This window comes from Oncorhynchus kisutch, linkage group LG16 (genome assembly GCF_002021735.2).
Source record: "Oncorhynchus kisutch isolate 150728-3 linkage group LG16, Okis_V2, whole genome shotgun sequence".
Classification (NCBI taxonomy): domain Eukaryota; kingdom Metazoa; phylum Chordata; class Actinopteri; order Salmoniformes; family Salmonidae; genus Oncorhynchus; species Oncorhynchus kisutch.
In genome coordinates this window covers 43,232,859-43,254,987 of record NC_034189.2, presented here as the reverse complement: position 1 = coordinate 43,254,987, position 22,129 = coordinate 43,232,859, and the positions used below count along the sequence as shown (strand labels likewise).

Genomic DNA, 22,129 nt, shown 5'->3' with positions numbered 1-22,129 from the left:
TGTTGTCAACAGGGATACCATAATATGTTTCACCCATACAACTTCAAAAGACAGGATTTAAAAATAGAAAAAATCTGATTCCTACCAAATTTGCTTGGCATTGTGTGCCTTTTGTATCCATCGGAGGTGCAAAAAGTGATTTTAGCGACATCAATGTAAAAACCGGCTTCATAGTTTGTAGGTATACACTCTTTCTAAAAAAGAAAAGGTGCTAAGTAGAGGGTTCTTTGGTTTGTCCTCATAATGGAACCCTTTTTGGGGCTAGGTAGAACACTTCGCAAAGGGTGCAACATACAACCCTCTATGTAGGGTTCTTCATAGAGCCCCTACAAATGGTTCTACCTAGAACCCTCTATAAATGATTCTACCAACATCCCATTTACCATCAAAAGGTTCTTGCTAGAACGCTCTAATCAAATCAAATTCTATTTGTCATGTGCCGACTTTACCGTGAAATGCTTACTTATGAACCCTTTCCCACCAATGCAGAATTAAAAAGTCTGAAAATGTGCACAAAAAAAGAAATAGTAATAGAATAAATAACAATAATGCGGCTCAATACAAGGAGTACTGGTACTGAGTCAATGTGCTGGGGAATGCAGTGGTTGAGGTGATTGAGGTAACCCACATCAAGGGTTCTACCGATAATCCTTTTATCTTTTCAACGGTTCTTCCTAGAACCCTCTATGAATGGTCACACCAGCCTTATTAACCTTTAAAATTAAACCCTTTATGACAATACATAACATACATCACAATGTGTATTTTTGGGGGGCGGAGTTATACCCTTAACACAGTGATGTTAGAAAACTCCTGGTTTACAGGCCACATCAGGCCTGCAAGTGAAATTATATTTGCTTGGAAAGTGATGTGTAATTCCGATTGGAATCCAGCCAATCATTGTAACCTGCATTCAGAATGACTGCCACGGTAGGGAAGATTGAGAAATTAAAGTAGCTAAATCATCTAAAATGGAACAACAATCTCAGTAATGGGTGCAATAATTCCAACTCCTAACAGATTGTATTAGTTTTGAAAAATGTATGTTATTTATCTGGAACAACTATCTCTGTAACGTGCAATAAGTCCAACTACAGTACTAACAGATTGGGTAAGTTTATCTTTGTGTAGCATTTCCATTAATCAACTAATCAATGTAAATGCAAAAAACACAGATCTAAAAAAAGAAATTGAAAAATCAACCTGCAATAAAGCATGCTGGGAAATATGATAATGCTGGGCATGGTTTTGAGTGTTTTACTCTAAACAGAGTAGAAATGACACAATCACACTTAACTCTGGTCATTAACATCAATACTGATGTTCTTTTACACCACTGAGTGTTAAGTTAATTTAACTCCTGAACTAGAAATATTACAGTGACAAATCAACACTAGGTAAAACTGGCCAATTTGCTCTGTACCATACGATACACTGCTGGTTCACTCTTTCCCCCTATCTATTCTTCCACTCTCCGCTCAATAAAATCACAGAAAATACTCATTTGAAAGACAGAAATCATGGCAAAGATTTCAACTATGTGAGCACTGTATACGTACAATGATTAAGGGAATCGTTGCACATATCACATGCACACATAATCCAATATAGGTACAGTATAAAACATTCTCACACAAATTTTTAATTTTCAGATTACTATCATTCCTAATGTTAGTTAAAAAACGGAGATAAACAGTCATGCTCAGGCACTGTTTAACAGAAAGAAAACAATTGAAAGAAAAAAAGATTACTCAGATTCAGAAGGGTTCTTTGTTGAACTCTTCTTGCTTGTCGAATCATCAAAGAACCCTTTCTTCCAAAACTAGCTGTTAGGATGAAAAAGGTTCTAGGTAGAACTCTTTTACTTACAAAGAACCCCCATCTTCCAAAAAGAGTTCTTCAGATCAAAATGGTTCTTGGTAGAACCCTATCCCTCTGCAAAGAACCCTTTAGGAGCCCTTTTCGCTAGGAGTGTAGGTCTTATACTATGCTCTGTCAAACACCATATGTCCATGATGCTCCACCCAATGGGAATAGACACTGGCCAGAAACGAGTGATCTCCAACAACCCACCCGGGACATGGACAACAAAGGGCGATGACGATAGCATAGTCCACTTTCTATCATGTGATCACGTGGAACACTCGCCTGGGGAGCGAAGCAACAACTCAAGAACCCCTTTACAACTTGCTAGTCAGAGCACTTTATCGGCATGTGGAATACAACTATTGGATTCCTTAGGACTGGAGGACGTAGGCTGACGCACATGCTGTAGCATACGACTGATGGGAGGAAAGCACAAGGAGCTAAGCTGACGTAGATGCTGCATCGGTCCTGTTGAGAGATCCTCCACAGGTTCCATTTTTAACAAGCACACCCACAGAGTGCCAACTCTGCCCTCTCTATTGTCCAAATGGGTGCTAACTGTCACACGATTCATTCCACGGAGGAGGAGAGAGACACTTTTTTTCTTCTTTCCTCGTTATAGTCCGTTCACAATGATTTACCCAGACATCAACATTTAGTATGTTTACATACACATTAATAATTCAAACTGATTAAATGGATTATGGCAGAAGGCCGATTATGGCTTTAGTCAGGTCATAATCGAAGTAAGCAAACGCTGGACTTCTTTAGAAACCTTTAGATTTATGAGGACATGCAAACACCATAATCGTAGTTCCAGCGGTTTATTTGATCTGTGCATGTGCTAGCACCAGCAGTGCTAGCCTCCCTCTTTTGTGCAATTGGAGTGAGTTCGGGGGGGAAAAAATCACATACTCAGGCTTCCAAAAGTGACATGGTCGCTGTGGTAGAACGTTTATCTTGATTGACGATTTTATAGCATTTATCAAAGTCCCATCAGGTAGCCTGATTTCAGATGTGTCCATTTAAACAGGATTATTAGGGAAATCAGAGCATGTAAATGTTTTATTGAACTATTATGTGAATATGAGTATTCACAGTGCCTTTAAACGTACTCGTTGTAGCCTGGATTAATCAAATGTGTTTGTTTAAAAAACATTTAAATTCTCTATTCCAGAGTCAATTTCGAGATCCACATTAAAATGTCTGTCTCACAAAAATGGGAAATTCGTTTACTACCTCCCACCATTTCATTATCAGGTCAATCTCCAAGCGCCTAGTCTAATTCCTTTATCAGGCCTGCTTCTGAATTATGCTCCTCAATGTGTATGAAAGCCATAGAGAACAGAGAAAAAAACATCACATGGGTGGAATTTTAGAGGAAATCAGACTCCAATTAAAGACTATCTACTGTACACACAGCACAGGCACATAACCACACAAAAACCCTGATGAGCAAACACACACAGAAAAACACACACAGAAGTGCATAAACACACACACACACGTCCTTATGACACACACACAGCTCCCTTATACCAGCTCATCAGTATGGCCTAAGAATTCTAATCTTGGCAACGACAATAGGCTATTTCCACCCATACATAGCAGCAAAATATGCAATTTCATTTTTAAAGTCTGTCCCTGTGAGGGTAAACAATCTCCATATTATGGTCATGAGTCTTGCATGAAATCACATTGTCACATATTGAGCTTCTGCTAAAATCCATCTTCAATACACAGTTATGTGTGTGTGTGTGCTTGCGTGCGTGCGTGCAGTTGTACGCGTGAGTATGTGTGTGTGCGTGTGTGTGTGTGTGTGTGTGTGCTTGCGTGCGTGCAGGTGTACGCGTGTGTGTGTGTGTGTGCATGCGTGTGTGTGTGTGTGTGTGTGTGTGTGTGTGTGTGTGTGTGTGTGTGTGTGTGTGTGTGTGTGTGAGACCGTGACCGTGTGTGTGTGTGATCCTGCATGGTTTCAAGGAAAATAAATGACAGCCTATCCAGTCAGCACACCAAACAAAATAAACCGTAATCCGTTGCCACATTGACATCAATTTAGCAGCACCTTCTCGCATGTCTACGGCTGTCAACAGCTCTCAAGTCAACTAACAATATCACCAAGTACAGTCCTAACATTCGAGACAAAATAACTGCGGCTACAGTATGCTGCATCATTGGATGTACCATTTATGCATTCCTTTCCTCCCACTCAGAGACAATGACGCACAGAGCTAGGGCAAGGGCTACAGTTAAATGACTTGACACACTCAAGGAAGCAATACATCAACCTGTTGTTTTTTTAGCCAGACATCACGAGGCTGGGGAGTCAGTAATGCTATGGTTGCCATTTATCAAACGACAGGGTTGCTGCAGCTTCTGATCAACGGCTGCAGCACTATAACCAAACAAACAAAACGCAAGCCTAATAAGCACAACCGGGCGACCCAGTGGGAGCATGCTTGGAAACAGGGAGACAGGAAAGAGGCACTGACACACACACACATACACAGTCACATACTCTCTCCCCCTCCCTCCCAAACATACAAACACTGTCACTGAGCTTCTATGCACATACACAACTCTCACACTCTCTCGAACACACACACACACACACAAACACAAGGTTATGCGATGACAGACAAAAATAGCATCCATTTTGAAAACTGTTGTTGCCGTTTCTTAGTAATCCAGGGCCCTTGCTGGCTTTCAGCACACACTTTTCACTATCTAACAGAATAGATTTTTGTTGATACGGCACATTTGATTTATTTGGTTTTATCCCTGCGGAGAGGAACAATCACCAGGTCATGTTTAACAGGAAGTTGTACGAGCAGGAGCTCAGCTCAACCTCTCAGTACCACAGGAATGTGGAGTATACTTACATGCTTTTATTACTGTCCTTTTCCAGTATACTGTTATAACATATTTCATTACCATATTATACTATAACTATAGATTGGGGAGACGGGTGAATTAGCATCAGACAACATCAACAAGTATCTTTACCACAGATACTTGAGAAATAGGCTGCTTTGTTGATCACACTAAATGTTCTCTAAATTGCATTATGTCGAAGGTCAAAATGTCAAATGGAAATTAGGAGTTACCCTTGCTTTGAATAGTAGGTTCTAGTTTCTCTCTGGATACCCATGAAAACCATTGAAAGGTGACAAATCAGGTTAAAAACACATGTCCTCGCATCGTGAGCCTGTTTGCAAAATGAGAAATAGTATCAGACATATTGACTCAAATAATACAATAAAAAAACATTCATTACAATCGGTGAGAATAACCCCCCCCCCCCCCCCCCCCCCCCAAAAAAAACGTAGATCTGTAATTACAGAGGTGAGGGACAAGATATCTTAATGTGTTGATGAACATTTGAGCGCTTTTACATGCCTGGAGGAATTCCATTAACTATCATGATTAAAGCAATCATCAGACTCATTGGTGCCTGTCAGATCTCATCTCTGCCTTCTCAATTACCCAAATCTCCTTGAACTCAATTTCTCACATCATCATGACGCTGTGGCAGAGCGTCCTCCTCGCATGTCCTCTCGGCCCTGCACTGCAGCACAACAGGTTTACAGCAGAGATGTTCCCTCCTTTGGCCCCTCCAAATGAGCTAAGTGAACGAATCCAGGGAGGCGAAGTAAACCATTGTGCCGTTCCACATGGAGTCCCACAGAGGACCCCATTGGCTTATTAAAAGCATTATTTGTCAGGTTAGAGGCTCTCACGTCAACCTCCTGCAGTGAGACATGGCTAATTCATTCATCCATTAGCCAGGATTCGGCTACCCTGCTCAGGGTCATGGCAACATTTGGGCTGGCTTCTGGCTTGAAAATAGGAGCATGAAACCCCCCCATCACCAGGTTCACTTAACAAATGAGATGGGTATATTATGAAATCACAAAGAGGCACATGTCAGTGTAAAGACACACAATTGCGCACTTACACATGAACACCGAACACGCGTCCCTATACTAACACCATAATTTGATTCACACCTGAAATATATTTTTTCCCAAGCAACTGCAGCTCAGGAGTAAAGCAACTAGGTCAGATTCTCAGTATTGGCTAATAACACACACACAGCAACATGCAGCTTTTGCTGAGGGTGCCGGAAGTAAAATGTTTAGATTTTGTGTCACTTCCCAAATGAGTTACACTGGCACATAATTTACCCCAAAACTGTCAACAGCCTAGGTTACATCGGTTCAGCCCATGACAGGGCCTCTACCGTTAGCCTGTGAACACTTGGCTATGAATCATCTCTTGTGACGGCCATGACATATCGACAGATACACTGAGTTTCGGGCCCTTCTATTCTCTAAAATGCTGCCTTCATTTTGGGCCGCTATAAAAAGGCTCACGTGCACCCCTTCTGGAATAGGGCCCCGGAGTCTTGAAAGGAACACTTTCATATGTATTTTTTGGTGCCTGTGATGTAAAGTGTTTTTAACCCTATCAGAAGATGATCAGCACAAATGGTGATGCTTACAGTTGGAACCACTATGATTATGAGGGCACCCACACAGGATCATTGATTGAGGCATATTGATCAAAACCTCGTTGAAAGACCATCTTCTCTTGACTGGCACGTTACATGCAACTGCCTCTGTGAAGTATCTAACGATTGCCTTTAATTTACCCCACAAGAACGTATATGAACCTGACATCATATTTATTGATGACATTAACATATTTTGGTCAATATAGTGCAATAAGTGCAAAGCAATTTAAACAAATGAAATTGATGCGGGAAAGAGAATTGCGAATGCTTGTATAAAAATAGGTGTTACATTAAAAGATCAGTATTACACAACATAATTATTACTTCAATTATTATTCATGAATTTGATAACATACCAAGAATACATATTAAGAATGAACGCACGTATTCATTTTTAATAGTAATCATCCTAATGATAGCTGTTTAAAAGGCCCACTTGCCTTACAATTCCAAAAAAGTGCAGAAAGCATACAAGGACACCTTTTTGTCTTCGTCATTAAATGACGCAGTCTTTCTTTAACATTGGGGGTGTGCCACCTTTAAAAATTAAAAGTTCAAAAAGCCACTTTTACAATGCCGAGCTACAGTAAATGATATGGAACTACAAAACATAAAGGTTTACAGAGGATCCTGGAATTATGACACAGGTAGTATTGATGAAGAATCAAAAGTTTGGAAAACACATGGCAGAGTACTCCAATAAATACTTACTTACAGACTAAAAGCAGAGAATTGTCCTGCGCAGTTTGATGGAGACACTGCCGTACAGTGTTCTTTCGTCAGAAGGTGATTTATAAACATTTTTTTGTGATTCACAATATATGTATGGTTATATTCCTGAAAATGTGGTCGGGTAAGGTTACCTGTACACTTACATATATGTGTAGTCAATCTTCACCATATAAAAATAGATTCTAAATCACCAGTTAAGTAGAACAACTTGTGTGTTCGTCCAGTTATGTTCAGAGAGAGACTTTCAGTTCCTGCAATGTCATGTAATTAAGAAATAAGAATAATAGAGTTTGGCACACCCCGTTTAATGCTTATTTTGTTGATGTGTCGTGCCAAGGCACCCTCAATATTGAGCCAGTACTTTTAAGGGGGGAAATCCTTCATATATGGATAAATCTGTTGCTCAAAACTGACTGAAAGTGGTCTGTTTCTCAAGAACTTCGAGGTAGTCTGGCTCGACTTGAAGTTTCGCTTTTAGTTCCAAATATTCATTTCTGTTGGGCTCCACATAAACAGTACTTGGCGCTGTGCCATAAAGCACTGTTTCTCGTATCCTCTCTGGGTGTAAGAACTGGCGTCTAACATCAAAGTTTGGGTTGTACGTGTACGAGACAGGGCCAGTGTACTTGTATTCTAGACTGTTACCGGAGGGGGATTGGTTGTCCGCCTCTATGATGCCCCTGAAGAAGTGCTCAGCATTCTGTGCAGGGGAGGGGTCCTCGCGAGGCTCAATAGTGCTCACGCTATAAGTGGGACTCCTCATGTTGCTGTTCCTCTCCTCATCCACATCACTTCTATAAGTCACCTTCAATTCATGGAGGTCACGGTAATCCTCGACTGTGTTGCCTTCCCTGGACCTGTAAATGGGATTTTTGCACATGTGGCCCATAGGGTGAGGGATGTACTCATACACGTGTCCTGCGGGGGCTTTGACTTTGGGGACGGTTCGGTTGTTACTGTAAAGGCTGTACTGCAAGTTAAACGAGCTCACGTCAGAGTTGTTGGTGCTGGTGCGGTCGCTCTGGGACTTTTTGCGCTTTTTCACCACGACCACAAACAGCCCCGCCGCCACAAAGACGGACATGATGAACACGAGCAGCAGGCTGAGGATGAGAACAGAGAGAGGGACGACGCTGCTAGTGGGGTTAGATCTCTGGTAGGTCTCTGTGGTGGTGGCTCTGTCCGGCAGAGGCTCGTCAGAGGGGGGCACTGTTGAGACGACTACGTCAGAGTAATCTGGACACAGCTGTTCAGACTGAATGGAACGCATGTCAATCCCGCTGTGCCGTTTGGGGGTCTCGCATTTAACCTCATTAACAACGGTGCCTGCACTGAGCTGCTCGAGCCATATCTTCATGCCGACGACGTCACACGAGCAATCCCACGGGTTCTCAATCAGATCTATCTGCAACAGCAATTTTAACTGATCTAACACACCGCTTACAGGCAGGTTTTGGAAATGGTTACTGCGGAGATTAAGTCTAGAGAGGGACAGCCCAGTAAAGATTCCCCCTGGTAAGGTTTTCAGAAGGTTATTGTTGAGGAAAAGCAGCTGAAGGTTTGGCACAAACCGGAAAGTGCCCCCTACAATCTCTTGGATTTTGTTGTATTCTAAGTAGAGATACTGCAAACTCTGCAGGCCAAAAAACATCTCTGCTGTAAGCCTGTCGATTAGATTACCATTTAAATACAGCCTACGCAGGTTGGTTAAATCCCCAAAAGCTCTGTCTTGGATGAGGGATATCCTATTGTTTCCTAGGTGAAGCAAATCCAATCCGGTAGCCTCCAAGAAATCCGATCTGCGTACCACAGGAATGTAATTCCCCGTGAGGTACATTTTTTTGGGATTGTATGGCTTGGGCTTCAGGTCAGATATGTTCTCAATCTTTCTCTCCTGGCAGTTGACATTTAGTCCAAGATCAGCAATCTGCAGATTACACGTACAGGTGGTGGGACAGTCCAAAGGCACAGGAGATTTGGTCTGATAAGCAATGATGGGGCCATAGTTGTAAGGGTTAGCCGGAATCCGGGAGGTGGGCTTTGACCTGGTTCGGTTTGATTGACGGGTGCCCTTGGTAGGCCTTGACGATGCCTTGAAAGCATTCGATGAGGTGGCTGAGGCCGTCACCGAAGCTGGAGTGGTTTGGAAATATCCATTGGTGCTGAGTGGGGGAGGGGGGCGCATTTCATATTCAGAGATTGCTCGACGAGGGCACAGCTCCTGTTTGGAGACCTCGTCCAGGTCTCTGCCATGGAGCCTGAACGGCGTCTCACAGACCACCTCCCCCACTAAAGCTGTGTATGATATGCTCTCCAGCCAAGCTTTCAGGGCGATGAGCTCACATGAGCAATTCCACGGGTTCTCCTCGAGTTGTAATTCCACCACTTTGTCCATGTGCTCCAGGAGCCCAATGTAAGGAAACATTTTCAAACGGTTGCCCCTGAGGTCCAGATGTGTTAAGGGAACATTCCGGAAAATGTTGGTAGGCAGAGCAGAGAGCAAATTGTCATTCAAAATGAGAACTGTGAGCTGATGCAATTTACTCAGGGCATTGGGCTCTATATTGGTGATGTAATTGTAATCAATCTGAAGGTATTCCAAACTCTCCAGGCCGACAAATGTATCATCCCTTAGGACGTCTATCTTGTTGTTGTTCAAGTGCAATCTCTTTAATCCTTGGAGTCCATTGAAAGCACCCGTTTCCACTTCGTCGATAGCATTGTTGCCTAAATGCAATATGGTCGCCCCAGTGTAGTTGATAAAGTCGTTGAGGGACAGTTTCTTTAAGAGGTTCCCTGTCAGCAGAAGGTGGTACATTGAAAAATGCACCGGGCTTATTTCTGTCAGTCTGACAATCCCTCTGTTCTCACAGCTTACCGTCAGTATCCCTTCCTTCTCCTCGCATGTACATAGATTCCTACAGATCTCCCCGTAATTGTCGTACATCTCGACCAGAGTCAGAGATGCTGCGATCAGAAGGATTATTTTCAGTATCCAGATATGCATTTTCAAGGGAGAAGGTGCCCCAGCTCACTGAAGTATGGTGCCAGTATGGGGTGTCATCTAGAAGAGAAAGGCAGGCATTGTCTGTTTAATGAACATCTTGTGTTAAGCGAAACATCCCTGCATGCAGTGGTTACAAAGAGCTATACACTTGTGGATAGAGACATACTACACTTTGTAAAGCATTTTAGATAACTAAATGCATATACATATTTGGAGGTTTACGTGCAAAAGAAAGAGCAGAAATCTGGAGAGAGTTGCAAACACAATATAGTTATGCCAAAAATATGTGTTGCAGCTAAAATGCCACATTCAGTACAGTTCCATTATTATGTATTTAGCTACAGCATCATATCTCAACACGAAAAGGAAATAACTCCCCATGCGAAATATTGATGACATGCAATGCATGTTGGTGAATGTCATGGAAAAGAGTACAGCCTATGCATGTGTTTCTTTGAAAATAGAACAAGCAGGTTGATTATAGCTGCTTTAGGATGGAGTTGAGGGATTTTGAAAGCTAACGATGCATTCAAATGGCTTGCAAACTAAACCGACTAGCCATCTGCGACATTTATACAGAATCCATTGCCATTTCAAATTATATTCCCCGAAGATTCCAGCAAAGAGTTAATCTTGATACAATGTTTACGTTTAATCGACGGGACCCAGGATTAAAACATACATTTCATGAATGGAATGGAACAAAATTCCATTGTTAGTTTAGATTTAAAGATCTATTTTAAACATAGTATACGAGCAACCCTATGGAAAGACCAATCTTCTACTCACCCCGCATATCCGACGACTTGCAAATAGTATAAAAAACGCCGGGCATCAATCATTATCATCAGATATCAGGAGATATTTGTTAATAAATGATAAATATGCTAGTCGTGGTCATTATGGGAGGTGTTCATCCTCAATCATGCATGCGTTAGAAATACTGATTGTTACATAGGGACAGTCACAGCCCTTCATCCCTCGGGCGAAAAAAAGAGACCCAAGTTGATTAAAAGCAAAAACGGATTTGCAAGCATTGCTGAATGTCATGCACAATTTCCTTCTTGATGTGGAATAAATCATACTATAATAAACGTTTTATATCGCATCCGGTATATGTTGAAGTTGAAGAATTTCTTCATTCTTCTTCAAATAATCTCTCCCTCCCTTTCACTCGCCCCCCCCCCCCCCCCCCCCCCACACTCACAAACGCGCGCGCACCACTCACACAATCACACATACACACACACAAACACACACACAAGTTATATCTATGACAAAATCCACAAAATAGAAAACGCTATCGGCCTAGAGGTCGGATGTTGTGGGTGTAGTCATCCTAATATGATCATAGAGTTTATGGTAAGCTAATAGGCTATGCTTTTTTTAACGAAAGGACATTTGATTTATACCGATGAAGAGTGTATTGCATTGCATATTTAGTTAGTCTGTAGCCTATGTAGGCCATTTACCAATAATTAATTTGATCAAAATAGGCCTACACTGAACGAATATGAGGCATTGCAATGATTTCATGAATTGCGCATTCATTCATCACATTGAAGGACACTGAGTAGCCCCCAAAAAAGTTATGCAATTTATGTCAATTTATTATATCGACCAGTAAACTCGGATGCATATTATTGCCACTTTAATCAAATCCACCCTTTTAATCGTTTTGAATTTAGATTCAACCAAATTGAATACTGCTGTATGTGGATAAAGAGCTGTATGGGGGAAAATAATTTTCAGGACCATGGACAGCTCCCCTACTCAAGCAATAGCTTCCCCTGAAATGAGCAATAGAGCCATGCATCTCAGACAGAAAATCCGCTGTCCTTACCATGTTGAACCTTGTCAATGCGAAAGCATTCCAACTACCTTCCGCTGTTTACCATCCTGTCCCATGGTAATGTGGAATCTGTGATTTTCCTTCCTTTTCCCCGTTGTAAAATCCTCAAAGTAGAGCCACGGCGGTCTTTAGCTCCACATACCAGCCATGAATTGCACAAACTGTCTCATTCACGCCTGCAACGTGACAATCAGCGCGACCAAAAAAAAACGGGTTCTTGTATTTCTCACAGCGAATCTTGGTCTCTCATTGTGGATTGAAATCAAGGAAAAGTAATACTTACATATGGGAAAAATGGTAATAAACCGAACTGCAAAACATCAGATACATCCATTTCAACCGAGATCTCCCCTCTGTAGCACAAGCGCCGGTGAATCCGTGGAAAGGCACGAATCCCTTTGTATCTTGTGAGTGGTACGGCTTGTATTGCGTTGTGAATAGATCTACCCAAGATCCCCCCCAAAATTCTCAGCGTTGACCGCACAATTTGACTGAATATGTATGCGCATCTTAGATAGTTGACTTTAATTCAACATTGTCTGACGAAATAATATGATGTCCTCCTTATGTCTCTGTGCAATCAGTTATGCGTTTTTTGTACTGACAATGTTTCAACTGGTGGAACGTGTATCAAGGCTGGCGCAGCATACACAATATGTAAAGTCAATATTAATTTCCATTCGTTGGAGGCTGAAAGAATCCTGAAATATGTATGAATATCCCCAACGTATATAACGAGCAAAACATGCATGTTGTCAATATTTAGATGGGATTTGTTGTGGTGGTGGGGGGGGGGGGGGGGGGGGGCTCGAAGGAGTGAGGGAGGCCTATAGAGGGCAGTACAATGCGATGAAACATGCTTTTTTGAGGGTGTACTGTACACTGCCAGACAAAACGGCCTCATTTACACAGACAGAGCAATTTTGATATGATATTTATTGTCAATAATTTGACCAATCAGATCAGATCTGTTGCCCATAATTGTGCAAAATATCTGAAATGGGCTGCCAGTGAAAAAATACTCTGACCACATGGCAACAGGTGCTGTTCATGTGGCATGTATGTAAGGTCAGTGTGTGGGTGGAGTCGTAGGATGGCCCGAGGGTGTGTGTGTGTGAGAGAGAGTTAGTGACATAGAACATAGCCTATGAGACATACAGTATAACCTAGTTGTAGTTGAGGGTAGCTAAAACTCTCTTTGGTAGGGCTAACTGCCTGCAACCTAACTTAAATCTCAGGCATGCCTAAACCATATGGTTTGGGTAAGTGTTTAAAGACATGGAAATGTACTGTACATACAGGAAATCTGTGCACAAAATTCTAAATTGCATGTATTTTCTAAATGAATTCAACAATTATAACAACCAACACATTTCCTGAAATAAAAAAGATTAACGCCTAATCCTGGACTAAGAAGCATGTTTAATGGAGATTATCCCTGAAAAGTACATTTTAGTCCAAGACTAGGCTAAATCTGGGTCTGGTAAACTGGGTTTTTCCATTACAGCACCAGTGGTTTACAAGTGATCATATTCATGTTAGCTCTATTGTTTGTTTGTTTTTTGGGGGGGGGGACTGTGTTTCCAGTTAGTTAGGGTTGACACTGAGGACTTGACACTGAGGGCTTGACACTAAGGACTTGACACTGAGGACTTGACACTGAGGACTTGACACTGAGGTCTTGACACTGAAGACTTGACACTGAGGACTTGTGTAGAGCAGAATCAACAACATCTGCATCAACAAGACAGTTGCTTTGTGAGAAGGTGTTAACCCTAGATGGTGTTAACCCATTAACCATTGCTATATAAATGAAAGCTGAAAAGTACCAATGGCCTGGACTTGGCCACAAGTTAGAGCAGGTCCACGGAGGCCATGGCACAGTGAGACACTGGGGCCAGGCTGTGGAGGTGGCAACACAAAAGTCTGAGCCCTTTTGGTAAAACACTAGGGTAAGTCCTTCGTGGAAATAAGCAATTCGAATCTGAACTGTTTGAATTCATCAACTTTTTGCCTGGTGCCTATTCAAACAGTCAAGTTTGTGGTTTATCTGTCCATTGGCTAACAAAGACAGGCGATTGGCAAATTAAGTTTGAATAAGTCTTTGCAACCCCATGCATGTTAGCTCTGCCAGGGATAAAGTCCAATTAGACCTTGAGAGCCATTGAGCAAGCAATGTATACATATAATTAAATCTAGCTCATGGAGGGGGCTGGCATGTACAAACAGATCTTCCCTTTAGTCTACATTGTATTACGTATCCATAAGTAAACTCCTATACCCTCCTTAGTGACCAAACACAACGGTAAGCTGATGTGTCATATAGGCGGCATCCAAATTAGCATTAATGCATTAAATTATCTGAACGTTTCTGGCTGGCTAATCACATGAACAATACGTTAACAGTAAGTTGCCCGTTGTGAAGGACACATCTCACAATCGCTGGCGCTCAGTTGGAAATACAGTTAAAGAAGTCGTTGTCGTGATAGCGTGGCGCGGTGCCAGTGGTGTATTCCCAATGGAAGGCACTTTGGCTGGCTCCCCTGAGAAGAATCATGACATCAAAATAGCCATTTTTTTGAATTACCTGACATGATTATCGGTTTCCTCTGATGGAGGAGATACAAGTGGTGTGTGTTTGTGTGTGTGTATGTGCACGTAAGAGAGAGAGGGAGAGAGAAAGGAGAGAAAGAGTAAGATAGAGAGTGAGAGAGAGCGAGGGATAGATATGTGTACATGCAATCATTTTAAAAGAAACAGTAGCAGTATTATTCAAATCAGTGTGTGTGTGTGTGTGTGTGTGTGTGTGTGTGTGTGTGTGTGTGTGTGTGTGTGTGTGTGTGTAGGCCTTTGTATCTACTCTACAGCAGATGCATCTATGCCAACCTGCCTGTTACCAGACCAAAAATATTAACAATTATACACACAAGGCACTACAGATTGGAAATGGGAGCACATACGGCTGCTTGGTCAACATGAACTGAGTGTGCTTACAGTTTGTAGAATTAGGTGCCTACTGTATAAACTTCACCTGGAAAGCTCATGCTAATGATCACCTACTAAATAATGACTATGCCAGTGGAGGCTGCTGAGGGGAGGACGGCTCATAATAATGGCTGGAATGGTGCAAATGGAATGACATTAAACAAATAGAAACTCTGTGTTATATACCATTCCACCTATTCTGCTCCAGACATTACCATGAGCCCGTCCTCCCCCAATGAAGGTGCCACCAACCTCCTGTGCTATGCACACTCTATCATACCCAATCAAGGAGTAAAGATCTGATGTCATTGGGATGTGATGCTACAAAGTATTGAGCCCAATGCCTATGCTTAATGAGATCAGATGATGTGCTCAAGGCTTGTGCTTAATGGTATGTGGGATTATCTCAGAACATTATACAGTATGTGCTGTGTTTCTATGTTACACATTACTGTTTGCATTGACAGCTTTAGCACCTAGACAGTCTGAGCCAAGATTTGTGATGCTCATAGAAGAAGTAAAAAAAGATATAGGACTCGTATCACTGTTGTCCTTGAGTTATCCTTTTGGGACCAGAATACTAACATTCAATCGAATGGATTTATATTAAAAGATAGTTCTCCATTTCTCAAGACAATGTTGACAATGTACTTCATGTAAATACTGATATTAATCATCGAATGTCAATGTCATGTGGATGTCATGTTTAAAGAGATAACGAAGAGACGCGGTGGTGAATTCATAAATAGGATATGTGGGTTGGGACGAAACTGTTTCAGCAACTGCACATTCATTTGATTCAATTGCAGCGCACCTCTCGAATAACAAACAGTAATTCCAGCTCAATAATCGTTACCAATTTCTGGAAAAAACACTATTTTGGTTAACTGGTTATTTGATTGATGGATTAGCTGGATTGCTTCGAGTAATTGATCATCTAGATGCACCACAATTAAGAGTGTATGCCTTACTTACATGACTTTGTTTTCTCAACAGTGGAGTGGCGCCATCCATTTTCCTTCAACAGTGGCAAATACAGGAAGTATTCACAACCCTTGACTTTTTTCACATGCTGTTGTGCTGCAGCCTGAATTAAAAAAATGGATTACATCTAGATTTTGAGTCACTGGCTTACACACAGTAACCGAGAATGTCAAATTGGCATTGTGTTTTTTAGAAATGTGTACAAATTCATTCAAAATGAAAAGCTGAAATGTCTCGAGTCAAATAAGTATTCAACTCTTAAGTTGAGGAGCACATTGTTGCTTAACAAGTCACATGTGCGCAATGATAGTGTTTAACATGATTTTTGAATGCCTACCTGATCTCTGTACCCCACACATACAATGATATTTAAGGTCACTTATAGTGAGTATACCTCACTATTGGCTAATAACACACACACACACACAACAACAACATGCAGCTTTTGCTGAGGGTGCTGGCAGTAAAATGTTTAGATTTTGTGTCACTCCCCAAAAAACTGTCAACAGCCTACTTTACATCGTTTCAGCCCATGACAGGGCCTCTACCGTTAGCCTGTGGACGCTTGGCTATGATTCACCTCCCGTGACGGCTATGACATATCGACAGATACACTGAGTTTCGGGCCCTTCTGTTCTCTAAAATGCTGCCTTCATTTTGGGCCGCTATAAAAAGGCTCACATGCCCGCCTTCTGGAATAGGGCCCTGGAGTCTTGAAAGGAACACTTCCATTTTTATTATTACTTTTTTATTTCGGGACTGTATGTTGAATGGCGCTATTAATAGCATTGCAAAAAATAATTTTGATTTACGTCATTTGTTTTCAACCCTATCAGAAGATGATCAGCACAAATGTTGATGTTTGCAATTGTAACCACTGTGATTATGAGGACACGCTCACAGGGTCATTTATTGAAGCACATTGATCAAAACACCAACTTCTCTTGACTGGTACATGTTACATGCAGCTGCCTTTGTGAAGTATCACAATAGCGTTTCATTTTCCCCACAATAACAAATATGAACATGACATCATATTTTCTGATGACATTAATATATTTTGGTGCAATAAGTGCAAAGCAATTAAAATAAATTAAATTGATTAGGGAAAGAGAAGTAATTGATCATCTAGATGCACCACGAATTAGTGTATGCCTTATTTGACTTTGGTTTCTCAACAGTGGAATGGTACCAATCATTTTATCAACAGTTGCAAAGACAGTGCCTTTAGAAGCATTCACAACCCTTGATTTATTCCACATTCTGTTGTTTTACAGCCTAAATTGAAATGGATTACATTGAGATTGTGTGTCACTTGCCTATACACAATAACCCGTAATGTCAAATTGTAATTATGTTTTTAGAAATGTGTACATATTATTTAAAAATGAAAAGTGTTTGGAGTCAATAAGTATTCAACACCTTTGTGATGGCAAGCCTAAATGAGTTCAGGAGTAAAGATATGCTTCACAAGTCACATAATAAGTTGCATGGACTCACTATGTGTGCAATGATAGCATTTAACATGATTTTTTAAATGCCTACCTGATCTCTGTACCCCACACATACAATTATCTTAAATCAGCTTGAAAATCTATGGCAAGACATGAAAATGGCTGTTTATCTATGATCATCAACCAACCCGACAGAGCTTGAAGAATAAAACAAAAATGTACGTGCAAATATTGTATAATCCAGGTGTGAAAAGCTTTTAGAGACTTACCCAGAAAGACTCACAGCTGTAATCGCTGCCAGGTTGGCAGCGATTTTGAAGTCAGGCTGTAACACAACAAAATGTGGAATAAGTCAAGGGGTGTGAAAACTTTCTGAAGGCACTGTACATCACATCAATAAAGTTAGCTCCTGGAATGTGTAGATCACTTCTTTACTCTCTATTTTCATTTTTCTGGCAGTTAATTTGCCACATTTACTTACTGCGCGATACTAGCTGTCAATGCCCGGGCGTTAATCAAAAGCATCAAATCTAACCCTCAGCATTTATCAGGCCTGAGAAGATGTATAGCTCTGGAGTGGATTCACATTAAAGAATGACTGCATTGCCTCTTCAGACAGCTAAGATTGATCACCAAAGAGCAGGGAGGTTTCGCGGGGGGCTTTCCTTTGTTTTTATCCCTCCCAGGTTCCTAAGGGAAGGTAATTTAAAAAATGTTGAATCGGTAAGATGCCAACTTACCTGGGGCTATAATGAAGAGAGCTGCTGACGACAGCGATAAGTGCATCCACAGTATCAACAGTATGAACGAGTGAATGAATTGAATTATGAGCTCTCATGCAGAGTAACAAAGCGGCGAACCGGAAAAAAGTTCACCAATCATAGCCTTCAGTTACAGTGGGCCCTAGGTTAAAAAAAGACACAAAACAGTCCAAAACAATACAATACAAACAACATATTTTCACCATAACTTTGGACATAGAAATCTCCCATGTTTACATTGTTGACATTTTCAGAAATGTACAGAGTTGACTTGCTGAGACTTGGGTATTGGGATAGAGTTTCAGGTCTGAGCGGAAAACTCATATATCATCAAATATACAGTACTTACATGTATGTTCAAAACATATTCATGAAATATATAACTTGATATCATAGAATATGTATGTAAATATATTTTAAAATCTATGTCAATTAAATATGTTTTTGCACCACATGTATCATGCTGAATTGTAATGTTGAGTCTATTGACATCTGGTTCCTTGGCTTTAGGTTTCCAAAATGGGGATTGCATGCAAAAGTTTAAAAAAATGTAACTATTCAGCTATTGAGGCTACTTGCCAATTATGAAACAATGTAAGATTAGCTATGTTCATTTCAAAAGGAGACACATTAACCTAGAACATATTGCTCCCGAGCTGTCAATCACAATTTGAAATGATCCAGAGCAGTTGCAATTTAGACATTTCACCTGTTAGCACCCAAAATCAATCTTACTGATAATAGTATTTTATTTCATGATATATTCATAACAATGATTTAAAATAGACGTTTTAAGCTAGCGGGTCAAACTGCCTGAAAGAAAGCGTTTTCACTGAGCTACCTAACACAGCTACTTACTGTAGCTAGCCAGCTCCCTTAGCTTGTCCACACAACATGCAGTGTGACTGACCAAGGTAAGAATTCTTCGGATAGTTAGTATGTTGTGTAGCTACATTACAGGTATGTGCTAGATATAATCTAATTGCCAAAGCTAGCTAGTTAATGTAAAATGTTGCTTACCAAGCAATGGCTAGCTAGCTAGATTATTTCTATTTCTATTTAGATATATTTATTTCAAATATTAGTACGTACACTATATTACATATACAGTATGTATTTGAAACATGTGTCAATATAAACGCAGCAAAAAAAGAAACGTCCTCTCACTGTCAACTGCGTTTATTTTCAACAAACTTAACATTTGTAAATATTTGTAAGAACATAACACGATTCAAGAACTGAGACATAAACTGAACAAGTTCCACAGACATGTGACTACCAGAAATGGAATAATGTGTCCCTGAACAAAAGGGGGGTCAAAATCAAAAGTAACAGTCAGTATCTGGTGTGGCCACAAGTTGCATTAAGTACTGCAGCGCATCTCTTCCTCATGGACACCAGATTTTCCCGTTCTTGCTGTGAGATGTTACCCCACTCTTCCTCCAAGGCACCTGCAAGTTCCCAGATATTTCTGGGGGGAATGGCCCTAGCCCTCACCCTCCGATCCAACAGACGTGCTGAATGGGATTGAGATCCGGGCTCTTCGCTGGCCATGACAGAACACTGACATTCCTGTCTTGGAGGAAATCACACACAGGCATCTCACAGTACGGACATTGCAATTTATTGCCCTGGCCACATCTGCAGTCCTCATACCTCTTTGCAGCATGCCTAAAGCACATTCACACAGTTGAGAAGGGACCCTGGGCATCTTTCTTTTGGTGTTTTTCTGAGTCAGTAGAAAGGCCTCTTTAGTGTCCTAAGTTTTCATAACTGTGACCTTAATTGCCTACCGTCTGTAAGCTGTTAGTGTGTTAACAACCATTCCACAGGTGCACGTTTATTTAAAAAATGATGGTTTATTGAACAAGCATGGGAAACAGTGTTTAAACCCTTTACATTGAAGATCTGTGAAGTTATTTTGATTTTATGAATGATCTTTGAAAGACAGGGTCCTGAAAAGGGGATGTTTCTTTTTTTGCTGAGTTTATTAGTCTTCGGTGTGGGTTAACAGCACTTAAGGTCTTCAGCCATCAAGGTCTTCAGCCATCTGTGAGGTAACATCACCACTACCCATATTTAAAGCATAGATAAACATGTCATTTTAATCTCTGACTTTGACCCATTAGTCATCAGGTGATAGGATAAGAAATGTAAGATGCAATTGCATTACATGTGTACATATCAAATGGTGAATTTGTCTGGCTAGTATATCTTCCTCTAAATCCTTAACTATCAGCCACTCTCATAGCAGAAATTCAGATCATAAGGCATTTTGAAGCACCACTCCACATTGCCTGGCCAGTTGAAAGGCAAATTTGAAAACACTAAACTGAAGTGGAGCATGGTTAGTAAAATTCTGTGGTGGCCTAGATTCAAAAGGTCAATGTTATGTATTGCAGAGAATGGATGGCTAAGCCGGTTTTCAAATGTTGGGCCACTTTGTCAGCAATTTCAAAAACCAGACAGGAGTGGAAGCCTGATGCATACTCACCCTCAGTACACCATACAGTTTGCTGCTCGGCAGTTCTAAGTTTGCACAGTAGCCAAGGCTGGTAGTTATTAATTAAGGGTAAAACAAGATAATGGGGAAATCAGAAAACAGAAACTGTGACATTGTTGAGGTATGAACATTACTCCCATCCAGTTCCTCTACTGAACACTACTCTCATATTTAGTACAATGTATGTTGATAATAAAACGACTGTCTGTACTTTATGAATTTGGAACAAAATTGGGGGGATAACCTGCAGAATTTCAAACATCACATATGTGCAAAAAAATGTAAAGCTCATCTGCAAGTCACATGTCAGACACATAGCGTGAGGGCCATTGTTCAAACAAACTTTTCTCTCGTTTGGGATTGGAAATTAATTTTACTGTGCAATGTTCTAGTCTAAATTAGAATCACTGTTGGATTTCAATCTGTGAGTGAGGGAATGAATGAGGGGGAAAAGCCTGCCTAGCCAATTAGCCAGGCAATAATGGATTTCTAAGTCACAAGAGGAACCATTTGCCCTCTATTTAAATAGTCAAGATAATTACAGTATGTGAAAATATGGATGAGAATATTACCATGTACATATCAATTGTCATGCATGTCTAGTTGTCTCTTCTCTTTTCTCTCTGCACTAAAAATACACGCATCTAGACACTAATACAAATGTAACTCCTAAGATAGACTCCTTTTAGTTAACCTACAACTGGTAGTGTCAGTCACCCAAATGATGTTCTGTGTTTTTGACACACAAAAAAAACAACTGCACTAGTTGTTCAGGCTCTGGTCTCGGTCTCATCTTGATTTCTGTCCGGTAATATGGTCAAGTGCAGCAAAGAAAGACATAGCAAAGTTGAAAGCTGGCTCAAAACAGATCAGCACCCCTTGCCCTTAACTGCACATACAGAACTGGTTGAGGGTTGACGAGAGATCAACTGCTTCTCTTATCATTTTTATGAGAAATATTAACGTAATGGAAATTCCAGATTGTCTGCATAATCAAATAACATTCGGTTCAGACACCAATACATACTCCACAAGACATGCCACCAGGCGTCTCTTCTTAGTCCCCAAGTCCAAAACGAATTCTTGGCAATGCACAGTATCATACAGAGCCATGATCACATGGTACTCTCTTCCATCTTCAAATACTCAAGCAAAAAGCAAAATTACCTAATGGGGATCCAAGTAAACCAATGAATTACATCATAGCCAGAGTTCTGTCACAACATCTTCAGCTATTTCTCCCCACTGCAGCTGATGTTACGAATTCAGTAGTTGAGTTTCACAAAGCTACTTCCACTTGCCAGGAGCCTAAGAAGCATGAAAAATGCCCGTCCGGAGCAAAAACAGACACAACAACACTATACCCATGTCTTTACATAGCTGACATGTGGCACCATCAAACACACACAGCGCACCACAGAATGCCACAGCAGAATGAACAGGGACATCATAGAATCAAAAGGTATTTG

The 22,129-nt window shown here is 40.9% G+C and overlaps 1 protein-coding gene across 1 annotated transcript; it reads right to left on the bottom strand.

Moving 5' to 3' along the window:
- Window positions 1–6,538: 6,538 nt before the first annotated feature.
- On the bottom strand, window positions 6,539–12,641 carry LOC116353994 (SLIT and NTRK-like protein 5). The gene is made up of 2 exons (XM_031792481.1): window positions 11,965–12,641; window positions 6,539–10,178 (listed from the first exon to the last, which is right to left on the bottom strand). Exon 2 carries the CDS (start codon window positions 10,119–10,121, stop codon window positions 7,518–7,520), a length of 2,604 nt encoding a protein of 867 aa, XP_031648341.1. The 5' UTR covers window positions 10,122–10,178; window positions 11,965–12,641; the 3' UTR covers window positions 6,539–7,517.
- Between the last annotated feature and the right edge of the window lie 9,488 nt (window positions 12,642–22,129).